This window comes from Periplaneta americana, chromosome 2 (assembly GCF_040183065.1).
Source record: "Periplaneta americana isolate PAMFEO1 chromosome 2, P.americana_PAMFEO1_priV1, whole genome shotgun sequence".
NCBI classification, from domain to species: Eukaryota; Metazoa; Arthropoda; class Insecta; order Blattodea; family Blattidae; genus Periplaneta; species Periplaneta americana.
The window spans coordinates 35482395-35496882 of record NC_091118.1 but is presented as its reverse complement, the minus strand read 5'-3'; the positions used below and the strand labels follow the sequence as shown (position 1 = coordinate 35496882).

Below are 14488 nucleotides of genomic sequence, written 5' to 3'. Positions count from 1 at the left end.
TTTCACATATGCCTTACAATTGGGGAAAACCTCGGAAAATAACTCAACCAGATAATCAGCCCAAGAGGGAATCGAACCTATACCTGAGTGCAACTCCGCATCGGCAGACACATGCTTCAGCCAACTGAGCTACGCCATTAATCATGTTACAAAATAATTGAGACAGATACATAATTTCAGCGGATTTTCACTGAATGCAAACTTAGAAAATGTAACATTGAATGGAAATGTTTCTGTACCAATGAAATGTGTAGTTTCTCGGACTATAGCAGAACACCGGTAATTTGAGCTCCGGTATTTCATGGTTCCATGTAATTCGAGCCGGTCTTAAGAAAAACAAAATTTTACATGGAACTAGAGTAAAATCCTGTTTTTATATGTTGTTGGAATGTACGTTTTTCGCACTTCCGAAGGTGTCACATTTTGAACTTTCTTTCAATTTTCTATGTACAATACAGGTAAAACTGTCCCACTTAGGGTTTTCGTTCATAATGCACAGAAAAAACCCTGGCTTCAGACTGCTAATGCATTTCTATTACAGACTGACAGGTATTGTTAGGTTTTGAGGAGTGTGCTTGCTGTGTCTTTGTTGTCCCTTCACTAATTTTATTGCACGTTTCAGTTGTACAGTGCATACCATCCTTTCATAAATAGTAATATACGTTACAAGAGCGGTATGTTGACGTTATCATGGTTGAGGAAAAGATTGAAAAAGCGAAACGTAGTTGAGCTTTTTTAATTTCCGAGAACCTGAACACAAACATACCGCTTGTATATCGTACATTATTTTGTGCGAAGATCGTTATTACATACCTGAAAGACGAATTTCTAATTAGTTGCAATGAAATCTCCATCTTGGTTTCTGTTTAATGACGGCAACTTCGGAAAACCAAAATATCTTTCTTCAACATTGTTGCTATAAAATGTTTTCTGTGTTTACTATACTCCAGCAGGCCGTGATATACGTCTGTCTTTTTTTTCCCCCCAGTTCTATAAATGCGAACTTAAAACAAACGGTAAGGTTATGTAATGATTTATTTTTCATTTTAATATATTAACAAAATTATTTATATAACATATTGCAGTAATAACATCCGCATCTGGAATCTTGTTGATTTTTTCACGGCTTCCTTAATGTTACTTGTATCAGGAATGCAATAAGTTTCGTGGAGTAGTAGACTTTACTTAATTTTTGCAAATATTTAAAAACAATAATTAACATTGCAATTTAGGTGAAATTACAGTGGTAAGTTTCCAATTTATAATTATTACTATGTTAAACATCTCTAAAAATAATATGTTAAAAGCCTAAAGCAGTAAAATGAATGTCGCGCTTAAGCGGTAAGAAGAGGGAAATTGTTATGTGTGTTACGTTGGGAATACTGAATGTGGTATTTCACACTTACCGCGTATTGGTTCTGTGCGGAAAACAAGCAAATATGCACGATCTCGCACAAAATATTGTTACAGTACAGTAATCCCTACCCAGCGACAGTGGTAACTAAAATACACTTAAGTAAAAATACACATTTTAAACCAATAACAGGCTGACTGTCATTGTAGACAGTACTGTATGTTACTTCTAAACTGTGTGTTTCTTAATGTTTTAATTGTGTACATTACAATGAGTAGCAGGAGTAAGAGAAAATTTGTGCCGTTGATGTGAAACTGGAGGCTTTGAAAAGACTAGACGAAGGAGAAACATGAAAAAAAACTTGCTGCTGAGTATGGAGTCAGTGAATTGACAATTGGAGATTGGCACAGAAAGAGACAAAATTGAGAAGTTTTCATGTAACTTGTGTTTTTGAAACTTGGAAATGTTAGCCCATATCTAACACAGGTATGTACTGTATTGTTTAACCTTTATTGTGCTCATTAAATATTTCTTCATGATTTACCCTTTGATTTAGTAATATTTCCGTATAATCCGAGTTTTTTTGTAATTCGTGGTAGCCTCAGCCCCAATTAGCTCGACTTATCGGGGCTCTACTGTATACCACCTCCAATATCAATATCAGCTGTTATTTCCTCTAGCTTGGATGACAGACTGCTTTTGCCGTAGCAAACTCTAAATGTCCAGCCATGTCACAGCAAACAACATAATGCTTTCCGGATATTACTGATTCTTTTACGTTTGAAGCACCATTAATAGAAACTGCGCGAAATGGTTGTCAGAATTTCAGTGGCGGCTTGTGATCTTTTCTATTGGTGTGATCATGCAAGAATGAAGGTAACAGAATTTTAAGAAAATAATAATTAAGTTCGTTCATGTTTACACTTTCACCACTTAACACAAGCGATTACATGCACACGTGTTTGTGTGCGACTAAAGTCGATATGTACAATATTGTTGCAGTCCAAGGCCAAGTCACACTAGACTAGACGTCATTTCGGAAGCCGGTTAGCTTCTATATGCGCCATAGCATTTCTGGTATGTGACGTCACAAGCTTGTACAGTAGAACCAATCAGAATCAGTCTATAACAAGCACTTCCTGAGTTCGTTTGTTCACGTGCGAGTGTTTCAATACATTGAATAAGTAAAACTAACATTTACTATGTGTATGTAAGGTAAATAAATGGTAGAAGAGACTGTAAGAACACAAGTATTACACAAGCAGGCGCGGAAAATAGTGTTTAAGGTGTATAATTATTATAAAAACGTTAACGAGCAGAACACTGCCAGCCATCTTGATGCTGGCAGCAATGTTGCCAACGTGCAAGAAACGACTGCAGAAGCATGTGGTGTGTGATTGAGAAACGTGCAAAGAATATTGTTAGTGAAGGAAAGTGGGTTTGTTTGGTGTCATGCTTACAGTAATCAACGGCTAAGGTCATTATTGTCTTTTGATAATTTAAATTCTCTCCTGCGCTATTTGTATTGCACGTGCGCGTGAAGTACGATGTGGCAATGTTGTACGCTGCCTTGCTCTCTCTATCTGTCTCTCTTGACGCAAACGCTAGCAGACAACCCGCCTTCTAGTGGACTCTAGTCCCAGTCCCCCATCAGCATGCAAGCAAGGAGCACTGGCCTTCTCTAAAGTGTAACAAGTATCATGTCGAAAGATCAGAGATAAACTGACTCAAACTGTAGGGCCTCTAGATTAAGGGCACCTACCGGTACTTCATATGAAAAGCTGCTCATATTTTGTAATTTGTGCTCTTTTAAGTTTTTATACCGCAATTTTCAAAAACATACTAATTCAGTCATTGTCTTAAATAAAAAGTACTAGAGTTACCATCCGTTCGGCAAAAGGAGGACATATCCTCTTTTTAATCATTTTATCCTGTCCAGCAGGCATTAAAAAAAATTAAAAATGTTCGGCATTTCGCATTTCAACTAGAATTAATATGAATATTGAATAATGTGCGATATTATGCATAGGATATCTAAACAAATGGTGAAAACCTATGAAAGAATTTAACTGCTTTCAATGGTTGAAGCTGGAGCACATACAAAAAAAAACAAAATATGATGGCCTATTGACATGCATTGAATTGTTACATTTTAAAAAGTCACTATTCATGATTCTAAACTAATTTATCAATTTTATTCTGCAATGTACAAAGATATGCCAATCAAGTTAATTTGGACAAAGATTTAAGTTTAGATAAACAATGGTGCAAATTCTTCAATTCCAATAGTTCTGCGAGCACTGAAACTTTCTCAGAACTCTTAAAAGTGTGTCAATTCTATTTATTCATCCCAAGTCACAATGGAAGTGCTGAGAGAGTATTTTCCCCAATATCTGCTCAATGGACAAAAGAACGAAATCGCATGCTAGCGGAGACAGTCAGAAGTATCATCATGGTGGAATATAATTTCAAGGACATGTCCTGTGAACAGTTCCATAGTTATTTGTTACAAGATATAAGCTGGTCCCTTCAGGCTCTTGTGCACAAAGTGGGCTCCACCGATAAGTAGGGTACAGATGTAATACTGATCCAGCAACTAGTGAGAAAACTGACTAAGGTGAGCCATTGTTTATATCTTTAATTTGTTCATACCAATGTTTAAAAAGTCCTTTTCTCAGCAATGTCCTCTTATTTTAAATTCCATGTCCTCCTATAGAATTTCTTCTCATGGTAACCCTAAAAAGTACGCATTTATGAATTCAATGACCAGCGTCTCTTATTGTGATCATGATTCACAGAGTAACGAGTATTATACAAAACTTAAGAATTTTGATTAAAATTTCAATTGGTTATGCACTGTAAAGTTCTCTTATAAGGCACAAATATCCACTGCTTCACTTCTCTCTTAAAGGAAGCTATGCTTTGAATTATTTTACTGACCTTACTCTTAAGAATGGCATTCATCCGAAGACTTGATTCACAGCTAAATGACTCTGGGAAGCATTTCTTTGGCATAAGTCCATGTTTGTTTATTAGGTTGACTATCATATCCCACTGGCCACCATCACAAGTTGGATCCTGAAACATTTCAACGACAAAGGGAAATAATTTTCAATATCGAAACTTTAAGCTATGAAAATAAAATAAATATCAATATGGTCGTGTGCTGTCTAAGCTGAAAAGTCTGTGCACTCCTTTCATGACATATTTATAGTGTACAGTCTCAGACACAAAAAATGACTGATCTCCTGTCGTGTGAATTTGTTAAGTCCACCTCCAGGCACAGTTCCCTAACTGTATTAATACTCATAGTAGAAACCCCTTTTTAACGAATCTCTGAATGATTACTTTTTTTTTTTCTTTAAATACGGGTTTTCCTTAAAAAGGGCTTCATATAAAAAGGGAAGGAAAGACTAAAATAACTCATACTAACGTGTGTTATATACCAAGAATTGTTGTTGTATTCTAATGCCAGGCATTTGACAATAAAGTCATTTGACCTCTTGCACTCCAATATTTTTCAAAGATATTATCATGGTCAACCACTGAAGCACAGATTTTGAGGTGTTCCGAATCCATTTCTTGGTTTGACTTGCACAATGGGCAGTTAGGTAACTGATATATTCCAATTCTATGCAGGTGTTTGGCCAAACAATCATGGCCTGTTGCCAATCTAAATGCAGCTACAGACGATTTTCGTGGTAAATCGGGAATTAACTGTGGATATTGATGCAGAGAGTTCCATTTTTTCCCTTGAGATTGTTTTATCAAATTTTGTTTGTTGAAGTCTAAGTATGTAGATTTAATAAATCTCTTCACAGAGTAATACGTAGATTTAGTAACAGGTCTGTAAGTAGCAGTGCTGCCCTTCTTTGCTAAAGCATCCGCATTCTCGTTTCCCAGGATTCCACAATGGGATGGTATCCATTGGAATACAATTCTTTTATTGAGTGATAATAATTGAGAGAGCATTTTAGTTATTTCTGCTGTTTGAGATGAAGGTGTGTGTTTAGAGACGATTGATAGAATAGCTGCTTTGGAATCTGACAATATAACTGCATTTCTAAATTTATTAATGTGGCATAGAAGAATTATAACTACTTAATTAGGCCTTACATAGAAATGGCTTTTAGAGAACCCGGAGGTTCATTGCCGCCCTCACATAAACCCATCATCAGTGCCTATACTGTACAAGATTAAACCAGTCCCTAGCATCATATCCCATCTACATCAAATCCATTTTAATATTATCCTCCCCTTTATGTCTCGGCCTCCCCAAAGGTTCTTTTCCCTCCGGCCTCCCAACTAACACTCAATATGCATTTCTGAATGCATGCATGCTACATACCCTCCCATCTCAAACGTCTGGATTTAATGTTTCTAATTATGTCAGGCTTATTGGAGGCCGAGATGTAGATTGGAAGATAATATAAAAATGGATTTGAGGAAGGTGGGATATGATGGTAGAGACTGAATTAATATTGCTCAGAATAGGGATCGATGACAGGTTTATGTGAGGGCGGCAATGAACCTCCAGGTTCCTTAAAAGTCATAAGTAAGTAATTATGTCAGATGAAAAATACAATGCGTGCAGTTCTGCATCGTGTAACTTTCTCCATTCTCTGTAACTTCATCCCCCTTAGTCACAAATATTTTCTTAAGAACCTTACTCTCAAACACCCTTGGCCTCTGTTCCTCTCTCAAAGTAAGAGCCCAAGTTTCACAACCATACAGAACAACCAGGAATATAACTGTTTTATAAATTCTAACTTCTTTGAAAGCAAACTGGAAGACAAAAGTTTCTTAACTGAATAATAACAGGCATTTCCCATATTTATTCTACATTTAATTTCCTCCCGAGTGTCATTTATATTTGTTACTGTTGCTCCAATATATTTTAATTTTTCCACCTCTTCAAAGGATAAATTTCTAATTTTTATATTTCCATTTCGTACTATGTTCTGGTCACAAGACATAATCATATATTTTGTCTTTTCGGGATTTACTTCCAAACCTTCCCTTTACTTGCTTCAAGTAAAATTTCCGTGTTTTCCCTAATCGTTTGTGGATTTTCTCCTAACATATTCACGTCATCTGCATAAACAAGCAGCTGATGTAACGCGTTTAATTCCAAACCCTCTCTGTTATCCTGGACTTCGCTTATGGCATACAATCAATGAGGGAAGTGGGGAAAAAACCAGAGGCGATATGCTACCCCAAGATTTTCCTCTGGCATACTTCGATTTAAAAAAAGGAATACTCCCTCCCTTACAACATAGACATAAATGATGTATACAATAAATTGCTTTGTGCACTCAGCAATGTGAATCCTTGAAGCTTACACAACACATTAAATTTCTTAAAAAATAATTTCAATTTACTTCAGCTATTCACTAGATCATTTTACAATGTTCTTTAAGATTTATCATTTAAAATAATTTTAAAGCTTCAAAGTGCCTTACTTAACTATTAATAAAAAGTGCAACAAAAAAAATGACATAGTCACTAAATTGGCAACAATGGCCACCACAAGCTACAGACCACAGCCTTCTAAACTTGAAATACTACCGTTGTAAACATTCCAGGGGATGAGCTTATCAAATAAGCGTGTCTAAATAGGCGTACACACTGAATACAGTTCCAGAAGGCTGTGGTTTAGATTTACAAAGCAAACAGATAGTACTCTTTGCTGTGAAGAAATGTACAAACAAATTTTATGATCACATTTTTTCAGTGGAACAACAAGTTTTTATGGTGAAATCATTGCAATAAGTGAAAGTCTCAGGAATCTTCTATGCCACATCAATAAATTTAAGAATGCAGTTATATTGTCAGACTCCAAAGCAGCTATTCTATCAATAGTCTCTAAACACACACCTTCATCTCAAACATCAGAAATAACTAAAATGCTCTCTCAATTAATATCACTCAATAAAAGAATTGTATTCCAATGGATACCATCCCATTGTGGAATCCTGGGAAACGAGAATGCAGATGCTTTAGCAAAGAAGGGCAGCACTGCTACTTACAGATCTGTTACTAAATCTACGTTTTACTCTGTGAAAAGATTTATTAAATCTACATACTTACTCTTTAACAAACAAAATTTGATAACACAATCTCAAGGGAAAAAAATGGAACTCTGCATCAAAATCCACAGTTAATTCCCGATTTACCACGCAAATCGTCTGTAGCTGCATTTAGATTGGCAACAGGCCATGATTGTTTGGCCAAACACCTGCATAGATTGGAATATATCAGTCCCCTAACTGCCCATTGTGCAACTCAAACCAAGAAATGGATTCGGAACACCTCAAAATCTGTGCTTCAGTGGCTGACCATGATAATATCTTTGAAAAATATTGGAGTGCAAGAGGTCAAATGACTTTGTCAAATGCCTGGCATTAGAAAACAATAACAACATTTTTTCAGTGACGGTATTTTTTCTGGCCATAGAAACCAGTGACAGTATTTCATACTGTGGCATACCATCTCACTTCTCTCACTGCATAATTTATTATTTAAATACAATTTCATTATAATATTTTCTAACTCTTCAAATAGAGGCACGAATGTTTTTCTGTTCGGTTGAACCCGAACCACACTAAAACTCGGCACTGAAAATTTCTTCATTATTCCCCATAATGACATAGATGGCAAACCATGCCTTTTTGCCATATGCGATACTGTTATTTGAGGAATAACCTCGATACCCTGTATTATTTTTACTTTCTGTTCATAATTAATTTCTTCTGTTTAGTCACCATTATAGCGATGCATAGACAGCATAAACTAACAAAAAAAATTGGAAACAAGATCCATACAACTCACGGGAACAAAGCAAGCAAACCAACCACTCTGTGAAAGCAATGCAAGACCATAAAAAATTATAAGGAATGATGCTGCAGTGTAGTGCTGCATTACTATAACTTGAGATGCACTATCGAATATGTCGGTACTATTGATTACTGAAAATCGATTCGAAATTTCCAACTTCATTATCATTAAATCCACTTGAGAAGTATTTCTTAAAAGCAGGAATTAAGGTAATTTCATAGAAGACGGGCACTTGGTTGAATATAGTAAGTATTACCAACTTTTTTATTTCAGAGTTAAATGTTAATGATCTTTTAGTGACTTTTACATGTTAGTTCTAGGTTTTTTATACTAGGTGTCGCCGTGATTTTCTTTTAATTTGATTGGTTATAGTTGTCATTTGTTCTAGAATTTTCGTTAATTTTGAATGGATAATGAAGTTATCAGTTGTTCTTGGTTGTTTGACGTGAGTGGTGTTATGTTGTGTCTGATGGCTAAAGCTATTGAAAGTTTGTCATTTTATGATTTTTGTGATTTTCTTCCGATTTGATTGGTTATAGTTGTAATTTATTCTAGAATTTTCGTTAATTTTGAATGGATAATGACATTGTCAGTTGTTCCTGGTTGTTTGACGTGAGTGATGTTACATTGTAGATTTGTCTGCATTTGTCGAATGCGCATCATCATGCTTACAAAAAGGCACTTTTCAGTGCCAATAATTTATTTTGTGTGCACAAGGTTGGAATTTTGAAGTAAGAGGGAAAGGAAGGAAACCGTGTTCTGAAATTATTTATTAAATTTTGTGTCGATTTTGGTTTAGTTCTTTCGCTGGTGAATAAGGATTGTGTTGAATGTTGAGGAGAAAACTGTTTTTCTGTGGTTTAAAGGAATTATTTACTGAATTTTCTGTAGATGTTAAGGTGTAATAAGTGTTCGAAGAGAATTTAATTTAGTGTAAAGATGTGGTTTATTTATGCAAAGTTGACTGTATGACAAAGTGTTGGTTTAGTTCTTTGTAGCTTGCATGATTTAAGTTTAGATTGCCTTAAAGCCTGTGTCATTAATACTGGAAGTGAAGTGGTTGTCGAAGATGTCAATGAGAATTGAATTTTATTTGATAAGGTGATAAATTATTATGTTTTGTTTTGTGTTTTAGTGATTTTTGGGGGTAAAGTGAGGACGAAAACTGCCAGAAAATTACTACCAACTATGAAGTTCGAATGCCACAAAACGCCAAAAAAATCAAATACGAAAAATTAAATATATTTTAATTTTTTTAGAGGGCTTGTTCTTCTTTAAATATATGAATATATATTTGATTTTTCATCTTTGATTTTGCGATGTTTGGTGACATTTGGACTTCATAGTTGGCAGAACGTTTTTGGTAGTTTTCGTCAGCCATGTTGGATTTTGCCAGTCTTCTAGGAAATTACCGGAATTAATTACATTATTCTTATGGTAATTTGACTGGGAATTAACAGATTATTCCTTAAAAAACGGGAACATTAAAACAGAGATTTATTGTACACTCTGACTATACTTACATGAAGCAAGAATGAAACGAGTCTTCCGTCGACAGGCTCGCCTGCTTGCGCTGTCTTCACCATGTTTGTAAGGAAGTAATTGCAGCGCTCAATCTGAAATGAAGACATTCCTTTGAAGTAATTTTGCTCCAGAATATAAAGCCATATTCTCAATACTAATATTCATGCCTCGATCCCTACTTCTACACAACACTTGAATGTTCATCAAAGATTGTGAGAAAGTTCTCCAACATACTACAACAGCGTTCAAGATAACCAAATGCATTTCATATGTCACGTCAATTTGAAGGTGCAGGACCTATATAAAATTACAAAATTTGACCAAATATGACAATTTTTATGAAAACATCACTTCATCCATGTAAATATCATCAAAGAAAACTCAGGACGACCATTCCACGATTTTAACTTTTAAAAGAAAAGGACGATTTTATTCTCAATTTTCAGAAGGTAACAGAAAAAAATTTCGGAAGCACATAATTTCAACTGTAACCCAACATAACTAACCCAAGCAAAACCAAGCTAAACTAATCTAAGCCAATTTAACAAACCTAAGCTAACCTAAACTAACATAACATTACCAGGTTAGCTTAGTTTTTCTTGAATTAGTTAGGGTTAGTTAAGGTCAGGTTAGATTAGGTTGTAATAGGTTATGTTAGGTTACAGTCGAAATTATGTCAATGTGTGTTTTGAATGTAGATTTCAGATTTGAGGAGCTCTTCAAAAAGAGACATATTTATCGCATTAATATACACATATTTTTTCTCACTACTCATTTTTTTATTTTTAAGTTCAACGTTATTTAGGTTTATGTTTCTAAATATACATAAACGTATTTCAAAAAGTGTTTTTGTTTTATTTTCTCTATCCCCCTCAGTTCTTTACACAACCTCCCTAGGGGATCGCGACTCACAATCTGGGAACCACAATTTTAGATTGATTAGGATGAATTATGTTAGCAGTTTCAATCATATTAAGTCCTGGAAAAAAAAAATTATTGATAAAATTCTTACTAAACGTAAAAAAAAAAAAAAAAACTAGCTGAAAACTGAATCTGAAAGGAAGACCTAGATTGTTTCAACATTTTCTCACTTACATTTGTTACATGGTTCTCATTTGAGCCCTAGAACTAGGTTTGCCAACTTTTTTTGATGAAAATATGGGAGACTAAGGAATCAACAAAATTTCACATAGAAAATTGACAAATTAGTTCGTTCAGTTACTTAAAAAAAACTTTAATCTGTATTTCGGCAGCTAGGCTTAAATTAAAAGTATTTTGTGTGAGATCGTGCATATTTGCTTGCTTTCCGCACAAAACCAATACGCGGTAAGTGTGAAATACCACATTCAGTATTCCCAACGTAACACACACAACAATTTCCCTCTTCTCACCGCTTAAACGCCACATTCATTTTACTGCTTTAGGCTTTTAACATATTATTTTTAGAGACGTTTAACATAGTAATAATTATAAATTGGAAACTTACCACTGCAATTTCACCTAAATTGCACTGTTAATTATTGTTTTTAAATATTTGCAAAAATTAAGTAAACTCTACAACACCACAAAAGTTACTGCATTTGTAACGCAAGTAACATTATGGACGCCGTGAAAAAATCAACAAGATTCCAGATGCCGATGTTATTATTGCAATATGTCATATAAATAATATTGTTAAAATATTAAAATGAAAAATAAATCATTACATAACCTTACCGTTTGTTTTAAGTTCGCATTTATAGACTGGGGGGGAAAAAAAAAAAAAAAACAGACTTATATCACGGCCTGCTGGAATATAGTAAACACAGAAAACATTTTATAGCAACAATGTTGAAGATAGATATTTTAGTTTTTAAAAGTTGCCATCATTGAACAGAAACCAAGATGGAAATTTCATTGCAACTAATTAGAAATTCCTCTTTCAGGTATGTAATAAACGATCTTCGCACAAAATAATGTACGATACACGAGCGGTATGTTTGTTTTCATGTTCTCGGAAATTAAAAAAGCTCAAGTACATTTCGCTTTTTCAATCTTTTCCTCGAGCATGAAAACATCAACATACCGCTCTTGTAACGCATATTACTATTGAGACAGATTTTGTCTCGCGTAATAGTTGAACTCGACTGCAGTTTGCAGCTCTGATTTGATTAGATGTGTGTTATGCTCCTGTTTCAAACATTTGTCCAATTATTGTTCATGATCATGACATAAAATACCCATTACTACTGGTATGCTTAGAACAAAACTGGCCAGTTTTCCAAATTCATAATAATACTGTTTGATTTTAAATGGGTGAGCACTAAAAGCCATTTCTAGCAAGCACTACCTTCTAAAAAGACTGCACATTTTAATGCAACTCTTGAACAACAAAATTCATCATATAAACAATCATAATTCAAGGCAAAATCAAATGTTTGGAATAATGACTTTACATTATGTATAAATAAGGACTAAAAATGCTCGAAGAGAAGAAAAATACAAGAGCCGGGAGAATAAAGTTAACTCCTTTTATATCAATACTTCAATATTTTTATGTTCAATGACTCTGGTTTGTCCAAAAATACAAACAAACATTTTAATTTCAATTTCCAAAACCTGTCATTATTTATAGTCATTTAAATCATTTACAGATACAAAAAAAAAGTGTGTTCATAGTTCCTGCCCCTTAAATTACTGAGAATATTCACAGATCTAATAAGAGAATGATAATAGTGTAATGGTAAAAGAGAATGAATAAGAGAGAAAAATCTGCCCCATGACCACTTTTCCACAATTTTCTAAGATTATAATCTTATAATAAATTACAAAACATAGACCTATGATTTATAATGTACACTAAAGTTAAGAATGGTACCTAGTGTCCTAGAGTCGATGTGGTATTCTTTGGAAAGGTTTTTATGCCTGGTTCACAAGATTCTGAAATCTAATAGAGAACTTAAGTAATAACATGCACTGGAGAATACAGTGGTAGTGTTGAGTAATAAAACTGTGTTCAAGTTACACTGCAATCTACTATTAAATTAATTTTCCACACCAGAAATTCTATCTCAAAATCTTAAATAAAATAAAGTTACCTTGTCCCAAAAGAACAAATAAGCTTGACTGAATTCGAATTCATCTAAATTATATTGCTTCATAAATGGTATACGAATAACATTAAGAGTGGCAAATATCCAGCATCGTCCCGTATTCTTTTGATTCGTTATTGGTTTTGCTTCTGTTTCAACCTGAAATTGAGATCAGGAAAAGATGAGTAAGCACCAACAGAATTTAAAATCACATTCTTATCTTACCAAATCCAACACTACAATACCTTATGCGTGAAAACATGTTGTGTCTCTTCTAGGTGCTTTCTTGATAGACAGACATCAAGGGGATCTATACGTGTACACACATTTTGAGCTAAAATATTTTTTGGGTCCGCGTAGAAATTGCTGCGGAACTTCTGTAGAGTTTCTGGACTCAGGGCTGCTACAAAAGACATATAGTATAATTATATAATATCACTTAAGTAAACAAAATGCCAACCCAATTTTCATATTCATAATTTCCAGAAAAGCTACACTAGCTACAGGAGACAAAATGTTTGCTTCACTGACTTCTATGATATGTATATAGTAATAAACAATGGTTTTAATTAGCAACCACAAATACTTTCAACATAAAAATCGTTTGATACTAAAGTATTTGTATACTCTAATCCACTGTTGCAGTTTCCCCACCTGTTACCAAAATAACAATTGGGAGGTCTCCCAGTCATTCGTCCTGGATCTCTCGCATGCTACATTGGTATTTAGTGTGTAATAGGGGAGTAAGTTTGATGTACCATCTTTAGTGTAGTTCTTCTGAAGAATTTCGTTAAAACTACGAGTTTTCGTATACATAATAAGTTGAAAATATCCAAATGTCAAAGGTCATATTCATTGTACGCTTATGCTATCAAGTTTTATCTTATCTATTAAAAACCATAATCTACATATAATATTTGGAATTAAGTTTACTGTTACATAGGCTATATATACTGCAAATAACAGGCTTGGTGAATAAGAAATATAGCATTAGAATATAGAAGAACACATGACAATTGCCTCTTTTCTGAATGACAATTCATCAATGTGAAATAAATCAAGATTACAAAACATCCTTCCCGTCACAATCAGGTGGCGAGTCATATGATTAATATTATATTGGTAGTAATCATGCAGATGCAACAGTCTACAATAAATTCTAAAAGTGTTTAAAACAACAAGAGGATATACGTGCCCATGAAGACCAATTCACGATTTTCAATATGACAATCACTTTACAAAAGTATCTGACAAAGCAAAATTAGCTAAAACTTACAAGCATCCATATTGACAAATATATATGACAACTTTTCCCCGTCACTACACAGAGACGCCAACAACAAAATTGTTAAAACAGAAATGCTCTTAAGAAAATATATTTCCCTCTCACACGAAATAATTTTCCGATGGCTATGAATGGAGATAAACAATCATCAGCCATCAGCGCAGCCACCTTGGAATCCATCACAGAAACACAGTCTACTATTATACAGTCACGAAGCTTGAGTTTTGAGGGTGCTAGAAACAATAGACTTTGACGGTACTATTTTGCATTGCCTGTAATGAGGCGATATTAGCGATCCTAGTGGTGAGCAACTACCTCATGTTTGCATATTTACTACGTATTGAGCTTCGCGACTGTATATACTAGACTGTGACAGAAACTAGCACCGTCTGAATCAGGCTTTAGCTGAAACGCCAG

At 34.4% G+C, this 14488-nt stretch overlaps 1 protein-coding gene across 4 annotated transcripts in view; it reads right to left on the bottom strand.

Moving 5' to 3' along the window:
* LOC138692225 (bleomycin hydrolase) overlaps positions 1–14212 on the bottom strand; it is a 48659-nt gene extending 34447 nt beyond the window's left edge. Inside the window, exons 1-5 of one of the 4 annotated variants that reach the window (XM_069815358.1) lie at positions 14063–14212; positions 13032–13189; positions 12793–12945; positions 9715–9807; positions 4295–4432 (exon numbers count right to left, since the gene is read on the bottom strand). In XM_069815358.1, the coding sequence (XP_069671459.1) occupies positions 4295–4432; positions 9715–9807; positions 12793–12945; positions 13032–13189; positions 14063–14072 (552 nt within the window). In that variant the 5' untranslated portion in view covers positions 14073–14212. The other 3 variants (XM_069815364.1, XM_069815380.1, XM_069815372.1) reach the window with 3 other exon arrangements.
* Between the last annotated feature and the right edge of the window lie 276 nt (positions 14213–14488).